This window comes from Pelodiscus sinensis, chromosome 17, assembly GCF_049634645.1.
Source record: "Pelodiscus sinensis isolate JC-2024 chromosome 17, ASM4963464v1, whole genome shotgun sequence".
NCBI classification, from domain to species: domain Eukaryota; kingdom Metazoa; phylum Chordata; order Testudines; family Trionychidae; genus Pelodiscus; species Pelodiscus sinensis.
The window spans coordinates 23,594,661-23,619,778 of NC_134727.1; the positions used below are offsets into that span (position 1 = coordinate 23,594,661).

The 25,118-nt window shown below is 42.8% G+C and overlaps 1 protein-coding gene across 5 annotated transcripts in view; it reads right to left on the minus strand.

The window, feature by feature from the left end:
• Positions 1-25,118, minus strand: part of ARHGAP26 (Rho GTPase activating protein 26) — a 354,648-nt gene that overhangs the window by 106,806 nt on the left and 222,724 nt on the right. For all 5 annotated transcript variants that reach the window (XR_012896344.1, XR_012896345.1, XM_006128543.4 and 2 more), the window contains exon 18: positions 11,266-11,425. Coding sequence is in view for 3 of the 5 variants with exons in the window: in XM_006128543.4 (XP_006128605.1) it covers positions 11,266-11,425 (160 nt within the window). In the remaining 2 variants the exon portion in view is untranslated. The remainder of the gene's footprint in view (positions 1-11,265; positions 11,426-25,118) is intronic.

The following is a 25,118-nucleotide window of genomic DNA, read 5'->3' on the forward strand; positions in this document are numbered from 1 at the left end:
AGCTTGTCTATTTCACCAACTGGAGTTGGTCTAAAACCAGTATTCCCTTGCCCACCTCTCTCTCATATCCTGGGACCAACAAAGCTCCAACAACAAATGCTGCAAGCAACTTAGACTGTTGTCCTAAATTTGTGTTTTGGGTGGTTTGCTTACGGGTGAATTTCTAAATATGACACATATGTTAGTCTGTTGTAGGTGTATTTGTCATTTACACTTTTACACTAACTGATGGGCTTCTTAAATGATTGTTTAGCCTCAACAGAATCAGATGTCCTAGGTGAAGATTTCCTGTTTAAAAGTTAAAGTTTTATTAGACATTATATGTTAAAATTTATAAATAAATATTTTTCAAGCTGACCAGCATGTTGCAAGAGCTATGGATTTTAGTAGACATAATTATTAAATCATAAGTAGTATCTATTCCTCCCAATAAAATATTGTACAATAAATGCTGTAATTTAAATAGCGGTACAAACAGTGCATTTGGAGGTGTCTTTCATTTACAATTTCATTTTTTTAAAAGCTGTGCACTGCATAATAGTGAGAGTGTGACTTTTTTACATGATTTTGTGTGAGAGTCTATGTTGGATATAAGGGGTTATGAAAATCATCTGTTATGTCTATAACTTTGGTCATCTACTAGTACCGCCAGCTGTGCTACAACTAAACATACTTCAGACAGTAAATTACCTGTATTAAAAAACAAACAAACAAGACTTCATCATGCAGTAAATGGATGACTTTGTAATTAGGACCAAGAAATGACAGCAAGACTCCATAGATGAAAAGATTGCTTAATTCATCATTTATGCAACAAATTTTCCTTTTCATCTTCTTCAGAACAAGTATTTCCTTGCCATGATTCAGTCATTACAACCAGACTACATACCAATGAGCAGAGCAAACACTGCTAGAAGGTTGCTGGATAGAGTGTATGGAGGAGGAAACTGAACAGTCTGTAACACTGGTGTGAAATTTGTTAATCTGAGTCTTGATGGGAGGACCAATGTATAGAATGATCCAGGAATATATGTGTGTGGGGGAGGGTATGGGAGGGCAACAGAAGAGGGGATTATCTCTCTGACAGAAACAACTGATCCAACAGGAAATGCCCATCCAGCAGAATGGAGGAGCAGTAAAAGCTATAACAAACTGAACAAAATTCAAGCATGTAACTTTGTCACAAGGATGCAAATCTAGCAAAGTTCAAATGACATCTAAAAGAAGATAATGAATAGAACTTGAAACATCCCATATGTGCACAGTGCTTATTTAGATGCATCTTTTAGCCAAAGATTTAAGTACAACTCCAGCCATAAAGGAAATTGTTGCTGAAATTGCAAAATACTTCCATTAACAACCACTTTGCTTCAGCTTCACTGAATTAGTATTGCCCCCACCCCCTTCAAAGTAAGATGGAATTCAGCAGCTGATTGTTTTGAGCTACTTATTAGAAATGGCCTATTCTGGTGACAAATTAGGCAGCAAAAGTCATCAACATTGCATTAAAGAGAAATATAGATGATATGCTGAGTATACTGAAACTTATTTACATAGCCTGAGACAAACTGCTGCTGTATTGCTGATGCTGTTGAAATCTGGAAAAATCTTCACAAAAAACATACAACAAAGTGAAGCTGCAGGCTGCAAAGAAGCTTCACCTCATTTTCGTGTTGATATATTAAACCCAAAGCGATAACACAGATGCGTAACTGCCAAGGAAGATGCCAACCATCAAAACATTACAGGGGCTGGAGGTGAACTATTCAAATAGCGCATGTTTGCTACTGCTGGTGTTTTAAAGAAGGTCTCAACACTTAACTGGTGGGGTTTGTTGCTAAACCAGCTTTTTGACAGAAGCAGCCTCTTCTGCAGGCACAGAAAGAATATTTTCTTCTTTTGGACAAATTCAGTTAGAATTGAGAGATCAGCTGGGAGCTGAAAAACAAAGCACGAAAACTTGTCTCTCCCTTCCAGACTAAGAATAAAAGCAAGGGGAAGAAAGAGAGAGGATGAGATTTACTCATTTGAAAAGTATGAAGGACAAAGTCTATTGGAGACAGTCTTATTTTCAAGAGACTTAGGTGAGTAGGAACTTAAGCTCCAGTCACTTTTTAGTTAGGTGCATCTGAAATTTTTCCCAGGCTGTCCTGAAACAATCACCCAAACTCACTGCTTATAGTTAACCCTTCAGTTTAATACATGTTTAATTGTAAATGTGCAAAATTATTTTAATAAATAAGTTTATTTATCCATGTTTTAATAAAAAGAAATGTAATATGCTGTTTCATGAATTTTATTAAATCCGTTATCATCCAAACAGTTTGACAAAAATCATGAGCAAAAAGTTAAACAGCTTCTAAATACGCAATATAGCATTTACCATTTCCTAACACTAAAAATGTTAATAAGATTCTGAAAATGTTAAGATATATCATAGCTTAAATAAATTTACATATTACAGCATACCCCCCTCCTAGGTAGCAAAAACAGATGCCAAATATCGTGTAAAGACTCAGTCCCAGGATGTTACAGAAACAAGGTGGGTGAGATAATATCTTTTATTGGACCAGCTGTCTTGCTCATAAAGAGAAATTGGTCCAATAAAAGATTTTACCTTACCCACCTTGTCTGGGTGGACCTCAACCTATTTACCACTGTGCGCTGCATATGCAGATCTCTCTCTGTTATGTGGGGTGAATGGATGGGCAGGAGGATGTTATATGGGCTATAGCTATGTGTAAATTGGGTCACACGTGGCCTGCAGGCCAAACGTTGAGAAACACTGTCCTAGTTAGTTGTAATACAATGAGTTTTAATGGCTGGATTAACCACTGAGAATGCACCTTTTTTTTTTTTTTAGAAAATAACAGAAATACAAATGGAAAAGTGAACTAAAATCGATTATTCAAATCAGTGGTCCCCAGCCTTATTACACAGGAAGGCCACCCAAACTCATTTTTTTGTGGGCCAAACAGATTTTGTCACATGTGTTGATTTATATTTTAAGTTCAGCTTCTTTTGTATGTGTTCAGTAGATGGTTTCTATGTACAGTATTGTCTAGTTACACACTTGTGTACATTAAAATGATGAAAACACGACAACAAAATACACTGTGTTGAAGCGTGCTGTGGGTCCTATGACACATTCTGGTGGGCCTTGTATAGTCCACAGTCTGTCAGTTGGGCACACTAATTTAAATTGAGGCTTTTCACTTGACGCTTTAAATAACTCCACATGTAAATCCCAAGAGAAAATCAATATAAAGCAACTGAATAAAAACCTGCCCTTGTACTTGTATAGTGCGAGTTACCTAATTATCTCCCTTGGGATGGCTTTTATGAGCTGTCATCAATTAATATACTGTAAGGTGACAACTGTAAAGAAGTAAATAATGTGGCAAAGTAATGTGGCACGGATGCGACATTTTAAAAAAGTCTCTCCCCCTGTACTACCATCTTCCTCCCCTAGAGCATAATTCGCAATGAATCCATGCTAAATGGTGACAATGACTCAGTCATTTAGTATGCAACTTCTTTGTACTAATGGCCCAAATGCGATTCATTTTTCAATGAGTGTCAGTTCGAGGCTTAACATTTCAAAATCCTCCCAAACAAGCATTTCTATTGACAGCTTTAGAGATCAGCTGTCAGTTACGTTGGAAAAAAATCAATAGCACTAATGAAATGCAAACCAGCCAGACAGCAACCCAAAAACCCACGTGCTCCCAATATCTGCCCCCTCAACACTACTCATAATGATCCTAAGGTAGAGCTGGGCAAGATACAGACCAGGGGCAAGATGCAGCCCGGGGCCCGGATCTGGCCCGCAGACTGCATCTGGCCACTGTCTATTTATAGCCTGCTGACCATGCCACCGAATTTCCAGGCGGTGGCTCAGGCAGCAGGATCCTATTGAAATGTCTCCCGGCTCCCTGTTACGGTGATAACCAAGCAGGAGCTGTAGCTGCGAGCCCTTTAAATAGCTGCAGCAACCCCAGGTGCCTGCCAGGCAACATGGTAACAGCAGGGCCTGGATCCACGAGCCCTTTTCTGTGTTTATATTTGAAAGTCTCCAGCCCCAGACACCTCTGATGGGAGGCTAGCCCCCAACCCCGCTTCTTCCAGCCCAGCTCTCGCCCCTTCTGGTGTGGAGCTGGCCCATGACTACCTATCAAAATTCACTAAGTGGCCCTTCTGCAAAAATTATTGCCAACCCCTGTCCTATAGCCTACAAAAGGTAGGGGGCCGGGCAGAGACAGGTGCATCTTGGAGGTGAATGCCTGGCTGCGAAGATGGTGTCGCCAGGAGGGCTTTGGCTTCCTCGACCACGGGATGCTATTCCAGGAAGGACTGCTAGGCAGAGATGACGTTCACCTTTTGAGGAGGGGGAAGACCCTATTTGGACACAGACTGACTAACCTAGTGAGGAGGGCTTTAAACTAGGTTTGACGGGGACAGGTGAGCAAAGCCCACAGGTAAGTGAAGAACATGGAGACCTGGGAGATGGGTTGGAAATAGGAGGGAGAGTGGGCTATAATGGCAGAGAGAGATGAGGGTCAGGGCAAAACTGGGAGGCAAGATCAAATCAGTATCTTACAAATGCGAGAAGTATGGCTAATAAGCAGGAAGAACTGGAAGTGCTAATAAATAAATACAACTATGACATTGTTGGCATCACAGAAACTAGGTGGGAATGTAGGGATGGAAGGGTACAACTGGCTCAGGAAGGATAGGCAGTGAAAAAAGGGAGGAGGTGCTGGGGCCTTATATAATAAAAATGTACGCACTTGGACTGAGGTAGAGATGGACGTAGGAGATGGAAGTGTTGAGCGTCTCTGAGTTAGGTTAAAAGAGGTAAAAAACAAGGGTGATGGTCATGCTAGGAGTCTACTACAGGCCACTTACCCAGGTGAAAGAGGTGGATGAGGCTTTTTTTTAAACAACTAACAAAATCATTCAAAGCCCAAGATTTGGTGGTGATGGGGGACTTCAACTATCCAGATATATGTTGGGAAAATAACACAGCGGGGCACGGGCTATCCAATAAGTTCTTGGATTGCATTGGTGACAACTTTTTGTTTCAGAAGGTTGAAAAAGCTACCGGGGGGAAGCTGTTCTAGATTTGATCCTAACAAATAGAGAGGAACTGGTTGAGAATTTGAAAGTGGAAGGCAGGTTGGGTGAAAGTGATCATGTAATCATAGAGTTCACTATTCTAAGGAAGGGTAGAAGGGAGAACAGCAAAACAGAGACAATGGATTTCAGGAAGGCGGATTTTGGTAATCTCAGAGAGCTGATAGGTAAGGTCCCATGGGAATCGAGACTGAGGGGAAAAATAACTGAGGAGAGTTGGCAATTTTTCAAAGGGACATTGTTAAGGGCCCAAAAGCAAGCTATTCCGCTGCATAGGAAAGATAGAAAATATGGCAAAAGACTGCCTTGGCTTAACCACGAGATCTTGCATGATCTAAAAATAAAAAAGGAGTCATATAAAAAATGGAAAGTAGGTCAAATTACAAAGGATGAATATAGGCAAACAACACAGGAATGCAGGGGCAAGATTAGAAAGGCAAAGGCACAAAATGAGCTCAAACTAGCTATGGGAATAAAGGGAAACAAGGAGACTTTTTATAAATACATCAGAAGCAAGAGGAAGACCAAGGACAGGGTAGGCCCATTGTTCAGTGAGTAGGGAGAAACAGTAACAGGAAACTTGGAAATGGCAGAGATGCTTAATGACTTCTTTGTTTCGGTTTTCACCAAGAAGTCTGATGAAGGAATGTCTAACATAGTGAATGCTAGTGGGAAGGGGGTAGAGGGTAGGTTAAAATAAAAAAAAACAAGTTAAAAATCACCTAGAAAAGTTAGATGCCCGCAAGTCACCAGGGCCTGATGAAATGCATCCTCAAATACTCAAGGAGCTGATAGAGGAGGTATCTAAGCCTCTAGCTATCATCTTTGGAAAATCATGGGAAACAGGAGAGATTCCAGAAGACTGGAAAAGGGCAAATACAGTGCACATCTATAAAAAGGGAAATAAGACCAACCCAGGGAACTACAGACCAGTTAGTTTAACTTCTGTGCCAGAGAAGATAATGGAGCGAGTAATTAAGGAAATCATCTACAAACACTTGGAAGGTGGTCAGGTGATACGGAACAGCCAACGTGGATTTGTAAAGACCAAATCATGACAAACCAATTTGATAGCTTTCTTTGATTGGATAACGAGTCTTGTGGATAAGGGAGAAGTGGTGGATGTGGTATACCTAGACTTGATACGGTCTCGCATGATGTTTTTATCAATAAACTAGGCAAATATAACTTAGATGGGACTACTATAAGGTGGGTGCATAACTGGCTGGATAACCATACTCAGAGAGTAGTTATTTATGGTTCTCAATCCTGCTGGAAAGGTATTACAAGTGGGGTTCCGCAGGGGTTTGTTTTGAGACCGGCTATGTTCAATATCTTCATCAACGATTTAGATATTGGTATAGAGAGTACGCTTATTAAGTTTGCAGATGATACCAAACTGGGAGGGGTTGCGACTGCTTTGGAGGATAGGGTCATAATTCAAAATGATTGGACAAATTGGAGAAATGGTCAGAGGTAAACAGGAAGAAGTTTAATAAAGACAAATGCAAAGTGCTCCACTTAGGAAGAAACAATCAGTTTCACACATACAGAATGGGAAGCGACTGTCTAGGAAGGAGTACGGCAGAAAGGGATCTAGGGGTTATAGTGGACCACAAGCTAAATATGAGTCAACAGTGTGATGCTGTTGCAAAAAAAGCAAACATGATTCTAGGATGCATTAACAGATATGTTGTGAGCAAGACACGAGAAGTCATTCTTCTGCTCTATTCTGCGCTGGTTAGACCTCAGTTGGAGTACTGTGTCCAGTTCTGGGCACCACATTTCAAGAAAGATGTGGAGAAATTGGAGAGGGTCCAGAGAAGAGCAACAAAAATGATTAAAGATCTAGGGAACATGACCTATGAAGGAAGCCTGAAAGAATTGGGTTTGTTTAGTTTGGAAAAGAGAAGATTGAGGGGGGACATGATAACAGTTTTCAGGTATCTAAAAGGGTGTCATAAGGAGGAGGGAGAAAACTTCTTCATCTTGGCGTCTGAGGATAGAACAAGAAGCAATGGGAGCAAGGGAGGTTTAGGTTGGACGTTAGGAAAAAGTTCCTAACTGTCAGGGTAGTCAAACACTGGAATAAATTGCCCAGGAAGGTTGTGGAATCTCCATCTGTGGAGATATTTAAGAGTAGGTTGGATAAATGTCTCTCAAGGATGGTCTAGACAGTACTTGGTCCTACCCATGAGAGCAGGGGACTGGACTCAATGACCTCTGGAGGTCCCTTTCAGTCCTAGTATTCTATGATTCTATGAAAAGGAAACAGTTTCACAGATGAAAGAAGTGCTGCATTAGCAGGGGGGCTGACAGAATTGCTGAGCCCCTGGGCCAGGTGTGTGTGTGGGGGGGGAGAGGCTGTGGCGGTGCTGCACTTCCAGAAGAGGCAGGGCATTTGGTGGAAGGGGCGCGGATTAGGCTAGCTGTCCCCCTTCCCAGCTCTTCAGAACCACCCAAAGCATACTGTGCAGGGCTCTGGTTGTGATTTAAAAGGCTCAGGACTCTGGCTGCTGCCCCAGTAGCAGCAGCAGCAGCTTGGAGCCCCAGGCCCTTTCAGATAGCCCAGCCCTGAGGCCACTGCTCCCTTCCTTCTCCCTATTCCTCCGTGAGCTTATTCATGAGGCATCAAATTGTTACTAAACATTTTGGGACTGGTGGAGTTAATCAACCTGCGCCTAAAAATCAGACCAAATTATAAGCCTCTAATAATTACTGGACTTGGCTTCATGATCTGCCACCGTTTTGAGCAAGAGACACAGTTATGACTATTCTTAGATACTACCTCTTTGTCATCCAGTTGAGGAAGTGGTCCCTTAAAGTAGTTTTCAATGCGGTTACCAATTACCATCATGACCTAAAACTGTGCAGGAATGGAAGCAGAGCAGTTGCCACATTAACAGTAAAAAAATGCTCTTTCAGCACTCCTTTCCCTGTCACCTCCACCCCAAAGACCCAAAGGGCAGCAGCAAGACAAAGGAAGTGTGGGAATACACAAATTGTGACAGAGATGACGGAGGTAGATACTACAGTGATAGGCGCACCACAAATACTGAGGCTAGTTTGCAAATGGTGTCATCTCTCTATGAATGGTCCAGGCTGATCTATGAACAAATGACAGACGGCAAGCATCAATACAATCAGTTGTTGCTGGGTGGACATAATTGACACATCTGAGAGAGGCATGTTGTTGCCATGAATTTTTTTTAAATAGGGTGATGAGAATCTGCTAATTTTACCATCCTTGAATAGCAGGAAACAAGGAGACTCTACTCAGCTCTTTTCACAGAGATTAGAATTCCAGTCCGGAAAGATGCAGTCAGTCAACTGAAATCTGCCATCAGTTCCTTACAGAGGGCCAGCCAATGGAGCATTAAGTTTGCACAGGGAGAGACTTAGTTCAGACAGAATCAGTCAATTTCTAGAGGGATGTTTCATTAAGGGATTCATGGGAGGGTTTAATAAATCGTGACCAAGAAAGGGCAAATAAAAAGGTCCATTACGCTGCCCCACTGCTTGTGACGCAGATATCAAAGCTCTTCCCTGCAAGGGGACAGGGAAGGGCTCCAAATATTACACTGTTTTTGACTCAGTAGTAATATTTAAAAAAATTAGAGATGACTGTGTGAAATACAATAAGATTCTTTGGCATGTTTTACGAGATATTGCTGAACCTTGCAGCGGTGGAGGCTGCTGAGTGACAGAGGTATCTATCTGTAGGGTATCTACCTGCTATTCACACTGCTTGCTGCTCAGCTTAGGTGATTTCATAATTAAGTGATCATCTCTGTTTTGTTCCAAGTAAAAAAGGAAAGAAAATAAAACAGCTCCAGTGTGCTGAATAAATGCAAAGGTGTTTACATGCCACATGACAGCAATTTCTCAGAGAATAATCAGAGTTGCCACTGCTTTTCCCTTTTCCTCCTCACCACATTGTTTCCACATTTAATGGAACATCACTAACAACTTCCCTCGGCTTCCTGCATCTGCTTAGAGAGGCAGGTGAAGGTCCCCTGACTTAGTTATATATTGTGAGTGGCTGACGTGTCAAATGCGTGCGAGCACTTCTGCGAGAGCTTTGGAGAAAGAATAAACTGTGGGCGTCTTTCTAAACAGAGTATTGTCACGCTAAATTAGCCTGGGTCTGTAGCAGCGTCTGCCTTGAATCATCAGTGGATACACTCAAGGGTGATACAGCAATCTGTTTAATTCAGACAGGTTGAATACTCAATGGAAAATCCTGTGTATTTCCAAGTTCTGAGCCTGCTATTAATGGTGGCCCGCTCATGAAGCAGTTACAGACCAGAACACTGAACTGGGAGCTAAGAATTTCTTGCATGAGAGTACAAGGCATTGGGCATCTTGCATAATGGGACACCAATATCATGTACTTCAGCTTGTTAGGATGTCCAATGACCTGCCACTCACCTCCTCACCCACCTACCCATTGCTCACTTCCCCATTAGTCTACTCACTGTCCATTTGGCACCTCAACTCCCCGTCTGTCACTCTCCTCTTTACTGTCCACCTGCCTGCCTCTTTAATCTCCCTCCCACCACTCACCTCCCTATTTGCTTCCTTATCCCACTCACCTGCCCACCTCTTGCCACACCTTCCTGTCTGCCTCCTCACCTGAATATCGGGACAAATGGCATCCCCAACGTACATCAGTTGGGACAAAGGAATAAATATTGGGGGATAGTCCTGATTTATCAAAGCAAGGGCCCCGCAAAGCATGGGGACTGGGGCAGTCACCATGATTAACCCTACCCATGAGATGCTCTGCATGCAACCTGGCCACGGCCAAACCATGCTACAATGCATACGTATCAGACCAAAGCTTGGGGTAGAGCACAGGAGAATTTAGTCTCTTTTCTTCATTCCAGTCACCCTGCAGACTAAGCAGAACTTCCCAAACCAAAAACCAACCAAAAAAAAAAACAAACCCAGAGACAGAACCATTTTTTGGCAGTTTTACATCTCTTTTACGTGACAAGCATCTCAGAATCTTTTCGTTTATTTATCCACATAACATCCCTGTGAAGTAAGGAAGAACTATTATGCCCCTTTCACAGACAGGGAATTGAGAGCCTCAAAGTGACTTGCCCCTGGTCACACAGGACGTCCGGTCAGAGCAGGGATTTGAACACAGAGGTTCCCAACTCCTAGACTAGTGTCCTGATCACTGATTTCTCAAAACTAGCAACATTATTTGCCCAAATTAAAAGATAACAAAAGGGAACTTTTAAAAAGGGTCAATGTAAGGGGCTCAGGCCAAGATAACCAGAAAAATAAGTTACTAGCATTGTTGATTATGTGATTTCAGCCCAACAAAAGCTCCATTTGGAAATACCATTCCATTTCTATGCTTCCTCTCTGCAGATATGGAATTCTTCAATGTTATTTCTACCCGCAAAAAAATCAGCGCCCCCATTTGGTATGTCAACAGAGCAAAGACAAATCCATAGCCGGCCAGCCCATTGGGAGGTCAGAACATTCTTTTTCTTGGGACTGTTTCACTGTTGTATAGACTCTTGGATCTGGACCAGAGACTGTGTTCCCGGACACTGTGCAGTGGGAGAGACCCAGAGCTTGGGCTCCAGCCTGAGCCCAGAAATGAAATAACTCCATAGTCTGAACTCTGTGAGCCCACCCTGGCTGGCACAAGATAACATTAGGTTTTGACTACTAAGGCTTCAGTGTGCCAGGATTTCATCCTAGCATTTAACTAGCAGTACAATTCTTTCATGGGAAATTTCAGTTTGAAATAATATGCTTCAGCATCTAAAAGAGATCAGAATCCCAATATTACGTGTTATTTGTATTACTGTAGCTCATAGGAGCCTGAGTCATGAAGCATGGCCCCATTATGGAAAGTGCTGTACAAAACCACACACAATTACTTCTGGATGCAAGATACCTATGGCAGCTATGAGCCAGATTAGTTTTGGATAATGACCTTTGCAAATTTTTCTTTAGCTAAGAGAAGTGATCTTCTCTCCTGCAATGCTGAATACTAATCATCTAGAGAAGGTGGTTAATTGAAGAATGTGTATTGGGGTTGTCATGGAGACAAATTCTTTATTACAAACTTATTAAAATTCAGACGTAAGGGGCAAACCTTACCTTTTCATGGTTTTCTATTAAAATCTCAATCACAATATTCTGAAACTTGATGTCCATAATCGCTGCAACAGTTTCTTCTTGAGGTCGAAGCAGTGTTGGTCCAAATACCACCCCCAGATTAGCAACAGTCATTAGATTCTGCTTGTGATTAGCAGCAACACTGCAAGGAAGGGGAAAGAGTAGTTAAGAGAAACAATCAGAATAATCCCTTCAACTCTGGCACAAATTTTACAGTTGTTTACATTCCTGAAACTCCTGATGAACTCCTTCCAGGCTCAGCCAGCTGGAAAACTACAGACTTAGCTAGAGCATTACCCCTGTATCTTCAACCTCTGGAAGTTGATTGATACCAAGAAAACTCAAATAGTTTAACCCTTTTCTGGCTGCTAAGTCCTAAATGGCTGAATGTTCCAATCCACAACCTACTTCCAGAAAAGCAGTTTGAACCATGTTTCAACTCCTCCTAAAAACAAGTAGTTGGACCTGTGCCGTGTGCTCTTCTCACCGGAATCTGTAATGACCAAATTTCAAGTCCTTCTGTCCTATTTAAGCTTTTGCCTCCACCCAAGGTGAACATTATTCCAAACCAATCCAAACAATCAGAAAAGATTTTGCTGTTGTCACTGGAAGGAATGCGGCGGGGGGGAAGAATGTACACACAGACGCATAGAAATGCATACACACAGTATTTTCCACCAAGTTGGAGAACCAGCTTACGTAGCCATGTTTCTCCAGAATTCAGACTAAGACTAATATTTGTTAGTGATTGATGCTTATGAGAGACATCTCAGGTAATGTACTGATGCCCAAACTGTTTCCTTCCATCTCATCTTGGCAGTGGCACCAACAACCTCTGCGGCCCCGCTGGGCAAAGAGGTGTGTGCTTCTGCACTCCTGGTGGCCCTCCCCTCAGAGTCACCAGAAACGTGTAGCATGGTGCTCCAGCAACATTTAAAGAGCCTGGGATTCCAGTAGCAGCAGTGGTGGCCGGGAGTCTCAGGCCCCTTTAAATAGCTAGGCCCTAGGGCAACTGCCTCCTTTGCTCCCCCTTGTTAATGGGCCTGTCAGTTGGTTTGATCTCTCCTTTGGAATCAGCTTTCAGAACCTCCTTAGCTATAACACGTGGAGAATTTCACCACTGCTTGCTCCTGTACAACTTGCTTCCTCCTCCTGGTACACATATTATGACTCCAGACATCTGGGTGTCTCACAATTGTCCTTACTACCAGTGAGCAGCACTTCCACCAAACTCCAGAGGCCTGTTCACTAACACCAGAGAGAGCAGCACCACCACTTTAACAGTAATGTATTCATTATACATTTCACTTAATGGAGAACAAAAGTTCATCCCTTTTCTAGTGATTACGATGTATGATTTATGAAACACAATTCACGCAATTATCTAAATATATACCTACATAGATCCAAGTATATATATGATACAAAGTTACCTGTATAGTACACACATAAATGAACAAAATGCCAAAATAAAAAAAATAGAAAGCCACTTGGCTTGGCACTGCAACACAAAAATAGTTCATGGATCAAGTTTACTTGAAATGGCTAGTAATTCTAGATATCTTCCTTTTTAAATGTCCAATTTCTGACAGCATACAGGAATCTGATTTTTCATAAATGTTCATTATTTTTTCCCCTAAAATCAGGCTCTCTTAAGATGTTTCTAGTTTCACACCCCAAAACTGAAACACCCAAAGTCACTGGTCATATTTTAAAACACTGGCCTTCTATTTTCATAGCCACATTAACCATGCTGTCTTGGTATTATCTCTGTTAAACTGTATATTTAATTGCATAAACTGCATGTACAAGACCGTTTTAGATCACAAACAACGTGGAAGTATATTCATACCCACACCCACTTGAACTTGAGTAACAACAACTGTAACAAGGAATGTGCACTCTGGAAAAGTGTGGATAACAGCATTACAATGATTAATTCCCTAAAACATTCATTGGGAGCTCAAACTCACATAGCCGGCAATCAGTCCATAAAGCCACCAATTGTCTGACTCCTGGCATTGTCTGTATAAGAATGTAAAACCATATTTATATCCAACAAAAGAAGATTATTAGCTAAAGTTGCACGGTGATGATTCAGAAAGTGCCAGATGGAATACAAAAAGGACAGCCAAGTGACTAAAGACCGAGGCTATTAATTACCTTAGACTCTCTAATTATAGGTAAACAGTCAACTAGGCGCTTTATACACACAGCTGGCATTTGCTGTTATCAGACACATTTTTTTATAGAGCTGTGATTACTAATATGCTTTACTGATGCTTTTTGTTAAGGCTAGATCAGAATGCTTCCACTGGATATTTCCCATAAATTCTGACCCTGTTGTTCCCCGTAAGCTTTGAGCAGTGTTCCCCGTAAGCTTTGCGCTTGTACAACTGCTCAGAAGAATTCAGATGCCACCCAACTGATTAGCAGACCACTCACATGTAGGTTTTTTATTGGTGGTGCACATTTGCACATGCCTCAGTGCACATCAAAATGTATTCTGCACACGAATAGAAAAAATCCATACGTGGCTGGAAAAGATGAGCAGGAACTATGCTATCGAGTCATGTGCTTGAATTACTCAGATTACGTTTTGTACGTGAAAATTCTACCTCTCTATTATCCCACTTCTTAATTAATCTTTATGGCCAATTCTATCACCCTTTCAAGAGCTTCTTAATTTCAAGACTTCTGTGAGGATGAAGTTCACTGAGCTTTAAACTAAATTTTTACATAATCATCCTTCCCCTTTTCTTCTGTGCTTCTCTGGTATCTGGCAGAAGCCACAAGTCAGGCTGGTTACCACTGAGCAATTTTAGATTGCACAATAAGAGCTGTAAATTAGAGTGTGTGACCAACTCTATTCTTCAACTAGACAAGAAGTGTCATCCCAGATGTGTGTTCATTTTTTCCCTTTCCAGGACATCCGACCCTGACAATGCTCTATGCTGAAAATTTGAGTGAAGGTAACATTTTCAAAAGTACATAAGTGACTGAAAATGTCACCTAGATGCTTTTGAAAATTTTACTCTTGACTTCCCCTGCTATCAGGAAGCACTGAGTATTTTAATCACAGGTCTGCGTGACTGAGAAATTTCCTCTACAAGCATAAATACTACATGGCTGTGGGAGCTAACAAGGCTTTTGCACTGAACCATGGAAACACTCAGGTTCCTGAGATAAACTGCAATGTAATATACGGTGCCCCTTACCAGCGAGCACTGGCTGTGGAAAAGGGCAATCACATGTTACTGATTCAGCCTGTAGGAGGCTCTTTACTACCATAAGGGTTTTATTAACCAGAACCAATGAATGGAAACTGACCCACCCAAAGAGGAATCAAAATGGTTAATAAAAAAAGTAGTTCCGTGTCAGGTTTTAATGTGAACAAATCAAAACAAAAAGTTCCTACCCAAAAAAGGAAGAATTCCCAAGTAGAGAAATATGATGATTACAGTTTGATCACAACAGTGCTCGGTTCGATAAGTAGAGAACTTGCCTGTGCTATCTCCCCCCATTTCCCTTTCACTATTCCAACTTCAGGGATCCACCGCTCAAAATACATTTCTTCCTATATTTAAAAAGAACTTTGGAATTAGGAAATGGCCATGAAATGCCAGTACACTCGCTTCATCTTTCCTTCCCCTTCGTGCCAGAAAGCAAGAGTAAGAGAGTCACGCACAGTGTAATACAGACACTGGCATTCATAAGTGTGCAAATTAGAAAGAAAATCAGCCAACAGTATTTGTGCCCTTTAGAAGTCAAGATGGTGCATAGCAAAGAGAACAAGGCAATATCTAGGGAATGATATGTAGAATCATAGAACACTAGAACCGGAAGGAACCTCAAGAGCCATCAAGCTCAGTCCCCTGCCTTCATGGCAGGACCAAGCACCATCTAGATCATCCCTGATAGATGTTTATCTAATCTTCTCTTAAATATCTCCAATAATGGAGGTTCTACAACTTTCCTAGGCAATTTATTCCAGTGTTTAACCACCCTGATAGTTAGGACGTTTTTCCTAATGTCCAACTTAAACCTGCCTTGCTGCAGTTTAAGCCCATTGCTTCTTGGCCTATCATCAGATGTTAAAGACAATAATTCTTCTCCCTCCTCCTTATAACAACACCCTTTTAGGTACTTGAAAGCTACTGACATGTTCCTTCTCAGTCTTTTCTTTTCCAAACTAAACTAACTCAACTCTTTCAGTCTTATTCATAGGTCATGTTTTCTAAACCTTTAATTATTTTTGTTGCTCTTCTATGGACCTTCTCCGATTTGTCCACATCTTTCCTGAAAAGTGGTGCCCAGAACTGGACATAATACTCTAGTTGAGGCACAGAGTAAAGCAGAAGATTGACTTATCATGTCTTGCTCACAACACTCCTGTTAATGCATCCCAGAATCATGCTTGCTTGCTTTTTTTGGGGCGGGGAGAGGGGTGGGACACAACCATGTCATACTGTTGACTCATATTTAGCTTGTGGTTCACTATGGCCCCTAGATCTCTTTCTGCAGTACTCCTTCCTAGACAGTCACTTTCCATTTTTTGTGTGTGACACTGATTGTTCCTAGTATGTGGAGCATTTTTAGTTTGTCCATATTGAACTTCATCCTATTTAATGCAGACCATTTCTTGTTTGTCTAGATCATTTTGAATTACCGTATTTTCCGGCATATAAGATGACTGGGCGTATAAGACCACCCCCTAATTTTCCAGTTAAAACATAGGTTTTGGCCTATACTCGCCGTATAAGACTACCCCCCCTTCCGAGGCAACACCATTTAATAACATCAGATTTGATTTATCGTACTTGCACGCCCAGGGGTGGCCCCCCCCCATAGCCACGCGCCCGGGGCCGGTGCCCCCTCCAAGGGCTGCGCACCCGGGGCCGGCGCCCCCACCCGCAAGCGCCGCACGCCCGGCGCTCCCCGCGCCAAGCGCCGCGTGCCCGGCGCTCCCCCCGCCGGTGCTCACCGTGCGCCATGTGCCCGGGGCCAGCCCCAAGCACCGTGTTGGGGACCAGTATCAGCACAGGTACGTTCTGTACCCGGCGTATAAGACGACCCCCGATTTTTGGGGGATGCTTTTTAGTGGAAAAAGTCGTCTTATACGCCGGAAAATACGGTATGACTCTATCCTCCAAAGTACTTACAAACCCTCCCAGAGTGGTATCATCTGCAAACTTAATAAGCATACTTTCTATGCCATCATCTAAATTGCTGATTAAGGTATTGAATAGAACTGGTCCCAGATCTGATCCCTGAAAAGAAAGGAGGGAACCAAGATTAAATTTTGCCCCATACCTCAATACCTATGACTAAAGCAATCCGAATTCACACTCACCTCTTCACTACAGGACTCCTGCCATTCTATCTCATGTGATTGTCTTGGATACTAGTTACCTCTTGTGGCTGCTGCCTGAGGCTATCTGAGACCTGTGCTTAAAGGAACCCCCCTGGACAGCCAGTTCTCAGGTTTCCCTGCTTGCTTGCCTTTTTTTCCTCTGCGTGCTGTGTTTGTCCTCACTTGGGAATCCACAGCACTCTACAACATGGAGCCAGAGCTGCCCCTGGGCACTCTGGTGCTTCTCTTGGATGCACTGCTGTGAGCCTGGCTACACTTTCTGCAGGCTGACATCCGGGTGGTCCATTAGGGGGCTGTAAGTATCCAGGAGGCCCTGCAGTAGAGCTTCCACCCTGAGGAGCACTAAGCCTCCCTGGTCTGCCCCATTGGGGCTTGTGCCTCAGGGTACGTCTAGACTACATGCCTCTGTCGCCAGAGGCATGTAGATTAGGCTACCAGACATAGTAAAATGAAGCGGCGATTTAAATAATCGCCGCTTCATTTAAATTTACATGGCTTCCGCGCTGAGCCGACAAACAGCTGATCAGCTGTTTGTCGGCTCAGCGCAATAGTCTGGATGCGCGGGTGGCGACATGAAAGGTATTTGTCAACCACTCAGGTATGCCTCCTGGGATGAGGTTTACCTGGGTGGTCGACAAATACCTTTGATGTCGACACCCGTGCGTCCAGACTATCGCTCTGAGCCGACAAACAGCTGATCAGCTGTTTGTCGGCTCAGCGCGGCAGCCATGTAAATTTAAATGAAGCGGCGATTATTTAAATCCCCGCTTCATTTTACTATGTCTGGTAGCCTAATCTACATGCCTCTGGCGACAGAGGCATGTAGTCTAGATGTACCCTTATTCCTCCCATACGTCCTTCTACTTACCCCTCCCTAACGCCTCTTCCTGATGTAAAATAAAATACACATATTTTCATGAACACAAACTCTCTTTATTTAACAAAACGGGGGCCGGGGGAATGAAACTCTGGTGAGACTGGGGAAAGGAGGTGGGAGAGGGGAGGGGGAAACCTGGGAGGAGGGAGCTGGAAGGGGGAAGCAAGGAGAAGAAGGGGGAGGAGAAGCTCAGGGCTCAGGGTTGGGGGTCTCGCAGGACCAACTTCATTTTCATGCAAACCTGCTCCTGGGTTTGCTTGTGGCCTTTGGTGGCCAGGCTGGCAGCTATCCTGCCATAGACGGCCACATTCCTCCATCTAGTGCTAAGATCATGGACGCTGGGGGCATCCCCTCAAACCTGAAAAAGGTCCATGGTCTCCACCCTGGACCATAAAGGTTCCCACCTTCTCTGGGCCCTGACAGACTCCTGGGAGCTGGCAGACTGCTCCTGGGGAGCAGTGGAGGGTTGGCTGCCAGTGGCTTGCTGGCTCATGTTTTGGGGCCACTGGGTCGGGGCAGTGACTGCTGGCTCTGGGCTGGCAGGCTTGGAGCTGGTACAGGCACTGTGCCAGAGTCTACCCCTTTAAGGGCTCCGGGGAGGGGGAGGGAGAGGAGTGTTCTTGCTTGAGGCTGGAGTGGCCACTAGAGCACCCTGGGAAAGCTGCAGGCTCCCTATTTTGATATACAAGTATCTACACAGCACTTATTTTGAAATAGCTATTTCGAATTTGGCATTATTCCTCGTGGAACGAGGTTTACCAATTTCGAAAAAAGATTTGTCTGTGTAGATGCTAGTAAAGTTATTTCAAAATAACAGCTGTTATTTCAAAATACCTTTGCTGTGTAGACACACCCTATTGCCCTCTCCTGTGCCACAAGTGGAACATGATTTATTCCTCTATTTTCTTGCATCCACTGGTGCCTCTAACACCACTGTCTCCCATCTAACAAAGAATGGCATTCTCTCCCCTCTTTCGCTATCGCCTTGCATACATGAAGCACCACAGTCCATATCTCCAACTTGCCTCATTGCTATTCTGTCTTGTTGAAATGAATGGGAAAGGGGAGTTTTGAACTGTGCACATAAATATCACGTTCCTCCAATTCAGTTAGGCATCAGACTGAATGCTACATTGCACACACCGCGTGAAACAGTTTCACAGCGCAAGCTGGAATATACACAATCATCATGATGTGTCTATAGACTTCCAAGATCTTGAAAAGTCATTCATTCCAATTTTATTTGTACCCAATCTCTTATTAAGAGTTTCATGTTAACACTAATGATAATTGGATTTTTAAAAAATAAATACATTCATGGAGGATAGCTTCATCAAAAGCTATTAGCTCCGATGGTCAGGGGTGCAACAGCATAATCTGAGTGTCTGTAGACCTCTGACTGCCAGGTGTTGGGACAGGATAACAGAGGATGGGTCACTTGATGATTGCCCTGTTCAGTTCTTTGCCTTTGAAACATCTGGAATTGGTCACTGTTAGAAGACCGGATACTGGGCCAGATGGACCATTGGTCTGACCCAGTATGGCCGTTCTTTTGTTCTCTGAATTTTCTAAGTTCTAGTAATGTCTGTATTTATAAAAGTACAGCACTCTTATTTGGATTTCAGACCCACGTACAATAATAATGAGTCCAGCTATTCTGAGTCCAAACAGTTCTGAAAGCACTTGAAAAGTTTCACAGCATTTTTAATGGCCTTCTTAGTTTAGCAAACATTGGTGCATTTCTAAACGTCATATGGCTCCAAGTCTTAGAAAATAAGCTCTGTTCATTTCTCATTACCGCTATCATGTAATTATCATGTAATTTATTACACCTCAGTGTAATAAATTGCTCTGTCATTGCATTATTACTGCCAGGTGACCTTACATGACTATGCTAATTATTATAGACTGAATTATTAATGACTTAACAAGCATATGATCCTACAGAATAAACTACATAATTGGCTTGCATCGCAGTGACTGTTATTTGAAGTGACTTGACTAAATTTGCAAACGTGAAACGGCAATGGTATTGACTAAAATTCCAATGCCACAGCCTGTAGGAACCTATTCATTATTAGATTCTTTTAAAGCTCAAAGTCTGAATTACAGTTTTGTAACTGAGCAGCTTTTGTTCCTTTCTTGAATAAATTAGGCTGCCACATGAAGTTCTGATCCATAACACAGGTACTATTCCACAAGAAGAGAATTCTTTACAACTCTAGGCTATGGAATCTATGCTACAAAAGTGTGATTCATCTTTTACATACTTGAGTTCCACATACTTTATTTATATGCTCATTTACTGTAAATTATACCTCTCCATCATATTCTATGCTAGAAAATAATACCATAATCTCCAAAGATGGGGCATTCTCATCCCAAGGTACATTTAATATTGATCTTGGTTACAAATGCTTTTATTAGGTATTGATGGTTCTGTCCCTGTACATCCAGACCCCACAGTGTCCCTGCTAGTACTTGCTCTGTTTTTCTTTTAACCTCTTGTTCCTTTCTGACCCATTACATTTTGAAAGAAAATGTACTTAGATTCATTTACATGGATAGGCATTCAGTGCTTTCACATTCATGCTTTATCCCCAATGCTTGTGTAAGTTATTTCAAATATGAATAATGAAGAAAAATTGGTAGATGATGTAGAAATGTTCTAAACAGCCTATTGATTTGTATCCCACTGCATGCTGGGCTACCAACTGACTTCTGGGCAACTAGACTTTTGCTCTTCCAATTTTGAAAGATAAAATTAACTCATTAAGATACACCTACAAGCAGGGTCATCCTTAGGATGTATGGGGACCTCCACAGTACTTTTAAACTGGTGCTCCTATGTCAGGGGTGGGCAATAATTTTAGATTGGGGGGCACTTCAGAAATTTTAGATTGGGTTGCCCTGGAAGGGTTGGGGCCTCAGGCAGAAGGAGCGGGGCCAGGACACTTCTGTGCTTCCCCAGTGACAGACCCTGACTGGCCAGGGGATGGAGGGAGCACATGAAGTCTTTGTCCCAACCCCTCCCACAGAGAGAACTGCCAGCTGTTCTCAACAGCTAGTAGTTCCCTTTAGGAGCCTGTGACCCTGGCGGCGGGAGACTTCACGTGCTCCCCTGCCCCCACATCAATCAGGGCCTGGGGGTGGGTAAAGCACAGGAAGTCTCTTGCTCCCTGCACCCGCACTGTAAGGGGGCACCACGCTTAGAGTCAACTACCTGCTGAACAGCAGCGTGCGGTTGACTCTAAGCACCGCGTGCCCCTTACAGAGAGGGAGGAGACTTTGAGCACTCCTTCACCCTCCCCCCAGGGCAATCAGGGCCTGGGGGAGCACAAGAAGTCTTCTCCCACCCTGTCCCAACCCTGCAAGGGGCACATGGTGCTTGGAGTCAACTCTGGCAAGGGAGGAGACTCTGTATGCTCCCCTGTCTCCAGGCCCTGACTGGGCTGGGGGTGGGACAGCATCAGGGTGTCTGGAGGCCAGAACAATCCAGTTGGAAGGCCGAATCTGGCCCATGGAGTCCCTTTTGCCTACCCCTGCCCTATGTCCAATTACAACCAGAGACACAATTTTTTAGAGATGTGATTTTGTAATCTTCAGCAACACACTAATGAAATATTTTGAATGCAAATTTTAAACTCCGGTCCTGTAGACTAACACAGTGAATTCAGAAACGGACAGCATATACCTGGGGTTGGCAAACACCAGTTAATGTCTGGCTTTTTCACTTTTAAGTTAACTAGCTGCTTTCTGGAGGAAGCAGAGCCACAGAAGAGACGGATGGGTAAACTTTCAGACACAGTGCCCCACATTTTCAGGTACCCTATGCAACTGTGTAATCTGCGTATGGGTAAGGACAGTATCAGCAGGGAAAACGAAGGTTGGGATGATTCAGTGAAGTGATAATAGACAATGGAGCCTTAATCCTCTAGGTCAGTAATTCTACTCCAACCTATGTTAGTAGTGACCAAAACTCAGACAGGAGATAACACTTCAGTGGGTTCTTTGAAGTGAGTTGAAGGTCTGAGCCTACCCAATGGAAAGCTATTCGGCAAATTTTGTATTCAGAGCACACATGGGGGGAGGGGAATTAAATGGGCAGAATGAATAAATACTCCCATACATCTAGAGGTGTTTCTCTCAGGTCAAGGTGGAAGTATGTTAGGATATTAATGTGAAATTGTTGATATTCGTGCTCCATTAGTCCTGCAGTTGGCCAGAGGACTTAGTTTTCCAGGGCTATCAATCCAATTCTTTGCATTACCTCTATATTCACCTTTCAGAGAAGGTTTTTGTGTTAAATTAGATTATGAATAGATTGCCTGGATACTGTATAACACATGGCATGACCAGGCGCAATTTAACACAAAGTAATGATTTGCCAGGCTTCTCTGCAGAGTGAGCACGCAGGAATAGTAAATATTTATCAGCTGAGCTGACTTTAAATCAGTATTAAATAAAGATGGGAAAGCCCAGTGGAGTTTGTGATCTGGCAAACTTTACAAGTTGTTTCTGCTCCATTTTTTAGTTCACAAAATCTCATTCTAGTTTTATAAACTCCCACTTCCCAGGCAATATTTATTTTCCTGTATTTATTTTCATGGACATCAATTAAAGACCGTGTTTGTATACCTACATACAAAGAAACCTGTTGTAAGCAAAGAATGATGAAAATTCAGAGAGAGAGAGAGACACCAATTCTATGCTGCTTATTGATTTCTGCAGGAATAGTGCTGAGACCGGACATGTGACCAGAGATTTTGGAGCAAGGGCAGCTGGTGAAATGTACTAAATTTTAATGTCATGCATACAGTAGAATGCATTTAAAAATGTACTAACCTAAGGATTCAGAGCCATGAGCTGGCAACAAGATTAGTATTTATTGTTGACGGACATTGCTGTACTGGTACATTATGTTACTTTAAGTTAATGCACTTTTCTGACTCACTCGGATCACTGGTAAGCTAGATAATTTCCCCTATTGTTACCAACTGGCTAGCAATTGATGAATTTCAAAGAAAAGGAAATTATGGCTCAAAGGTATACCACACTGAAGTTCTATGCTGGTATTTCCATTTTTTTTTTGGGGGGGGGGGGACCCAAAACATTTGTAGCTATCATCTCAGGTGCTTTTTCTCATTGAGAGCAACAGCTCAAAGGAAGTATTTGTCACTCTCAGATGTTTAAGTCTACACTGTATCTGCTTTGGCACTTGGAACAAAGCTGTTGAAAGCTCAGAGCTTTGGGTTAGGGACAAGGGTTACAGACCTACTAGTAGCAACGGTGCGGAGCTATTAGCAAGCACCATATTGCTGGTGCCCTGGGTGCACGATGTCACTAACACTTTCCTCAATATCAAAAGCCAATATAAGATTGTGACGTAGGAGAAGTAAAGTGAGATGATCCAAGACACTGGTAGCATCTTCCTCATGCTCCTTATGCTTGTGACAGTTTACATATGGCAAGAATTAACCATAAAGGTTAAAAGACAAAAATCACACAGCATGCAGATGACATGTTTGATGGCAGAAGCATATGTAGATTCCCCAGTAGCTTGGGGTTTTCATCACAAGAAAATTACAGAGTGGAGAACATGTAATAATGGGATGATTTAGCTAGGATTGGTCCTGCTTTTAGCAGGGGGTTAGGCTCGATGACCTCCTGAGGTCACTTACAATCGTAGAATCATAGGGTTGGAACAGGTGCAGGAACAATGCAACCTAAGCAAGACTTACATTCCCTACACGTTCCCTCCACAAGTAAGCTTTTAGTATGGAAGGGAGGATGTGGCCCAGAACTCCACAAGGGTCTGAGGATTCTCTTCTATTGTTATTTTCATCTCAATGAGAATATGCAGTCAAGTTGCTTTCCCACAACACTGACGTGCTCCTTAGTTGTATCAATTTAATTTGGCTCTGACACATGAGAGGGGGCTGCTGCTGGATATCAAATTGGTGGCATTTTCTGAAAAAAATCTAATAAGTTCTCGGAACTGTTCCTGGGTGTATGCAAGTCATCCCCGCACATTACTGAGTTTAATTGGACCATGACCAATGAGGACTGTGAGGGTGGAGAGACTGAAGAGGGAGAAATGACTGACTTAGTTGCATTTGCTCCTTCCTTTTACAGAATACAAAAGTCTGAGAGCCTGGGGGAATAAGAATCTTGAGCTTTAAGTGCTACAAGATGTGTCACCTCACAGACACCCAACAAGATTACACTGATTGCTTATCTGGAAAGCCAAATAGGCACCCAATACTCCACATTCAGTAAAGGAAACGGATTTTTATTCTCTGAGGAGAAACCAGAGAAAAACAGTCACAAAACAGGCAGTTGAGGATGCATTCGCCCTTTGATCTGTGTACAAAATCTTGAACAAACATTCCTGCCATGCACAGGTGCAGGAGAGGGTAGAACCAGGAGGAAGCCGGTCCTGTGTTCCCAGGGATCTTAAGTCACCTGTGCACAAAGCTAAAGAGCTCAAAAGGCACATCTGCACAACCAGAAAGCCCTTTGAAATAGCCTCAGCTCTCGAGTACACAATAAGCATGGAACTGACTAAATAAACTGTGAACGCGACTAGTTAAGTTCCACTGTCCAAGCTGAAAACAAAAAGCAAACAGAAGGAATCATGATAAGCAATATTTTAAAAAATTGTTCCATCTTCTTATCCTATTTTATCCTATGTTCTTAGGCTCTGCCTGTTATCTGGGCCTTTTGAGTGACTACTGGGGGTGAGCTTTTCCTGAGAACAGTTGCCGGGAGAAAATTTTGTGGATGAAGATGTGGACGTATATGAAGAAAAACGTGGATTAACTTTGCAAATCATCATTCTTCAAGATCCCCTCTCTCTATAGATGCCTTAAGTGTGATTTAACAAGTAAATTCCCAAGCTTCTTGATATGCTGGATGTTATTAGAAAAAAAAAATCTTAGCTAATCCTTATGGCTTGTTTAATTAGCTTAATTAGATTTAGAATCTATCACCCAAGCATACGGTATAGAAAACTGGAGTAAAAGAAATCTAGAGTTGCCAGTTGCCACTGAGTCAATTTTTTATTATATATAAACAACAGAAGCTTTATCCACTGTTGCTTGGATCCTTCAGGACAGGGGTGGATGGTGGCCCCTAGCTTCTCCCCAGGGCAGTCCAGGGCACAAGTAAACTGCACCACTTTTGGGCCAGCCTCCCCATGGACACTACAGAGGAGAACAGCCAGACAGGAAACAGAAGGGGGGTGTCATTCTCCCCTGTAGGACTTACTAGCTCCATTTGGCAGTCACAGGAGACCATCTGTGGAGGCTGATCCAGGAAATGCTAACTCACCACAAACTGCTGCTTTGCTAGTTTCTCTCCCCACCCTGCACCACTTTTCTTAAATTAATTAATTAATTGTATTAATTAATTTGCTGGACTGTCCAGCTGCAGACCTTTCCCTCTGACATGAGAAGGAAGGTAGGAAGTAGGGATGTGAAAGATTGATCTGGTAACCAGGTAGCATCCCCCTGAACCAGTGGGGGCTGGAGCAGCTCCCCACCCACTGTGGGGAGGGGGCTGCTCCAGCCCTGCAAGACCCGC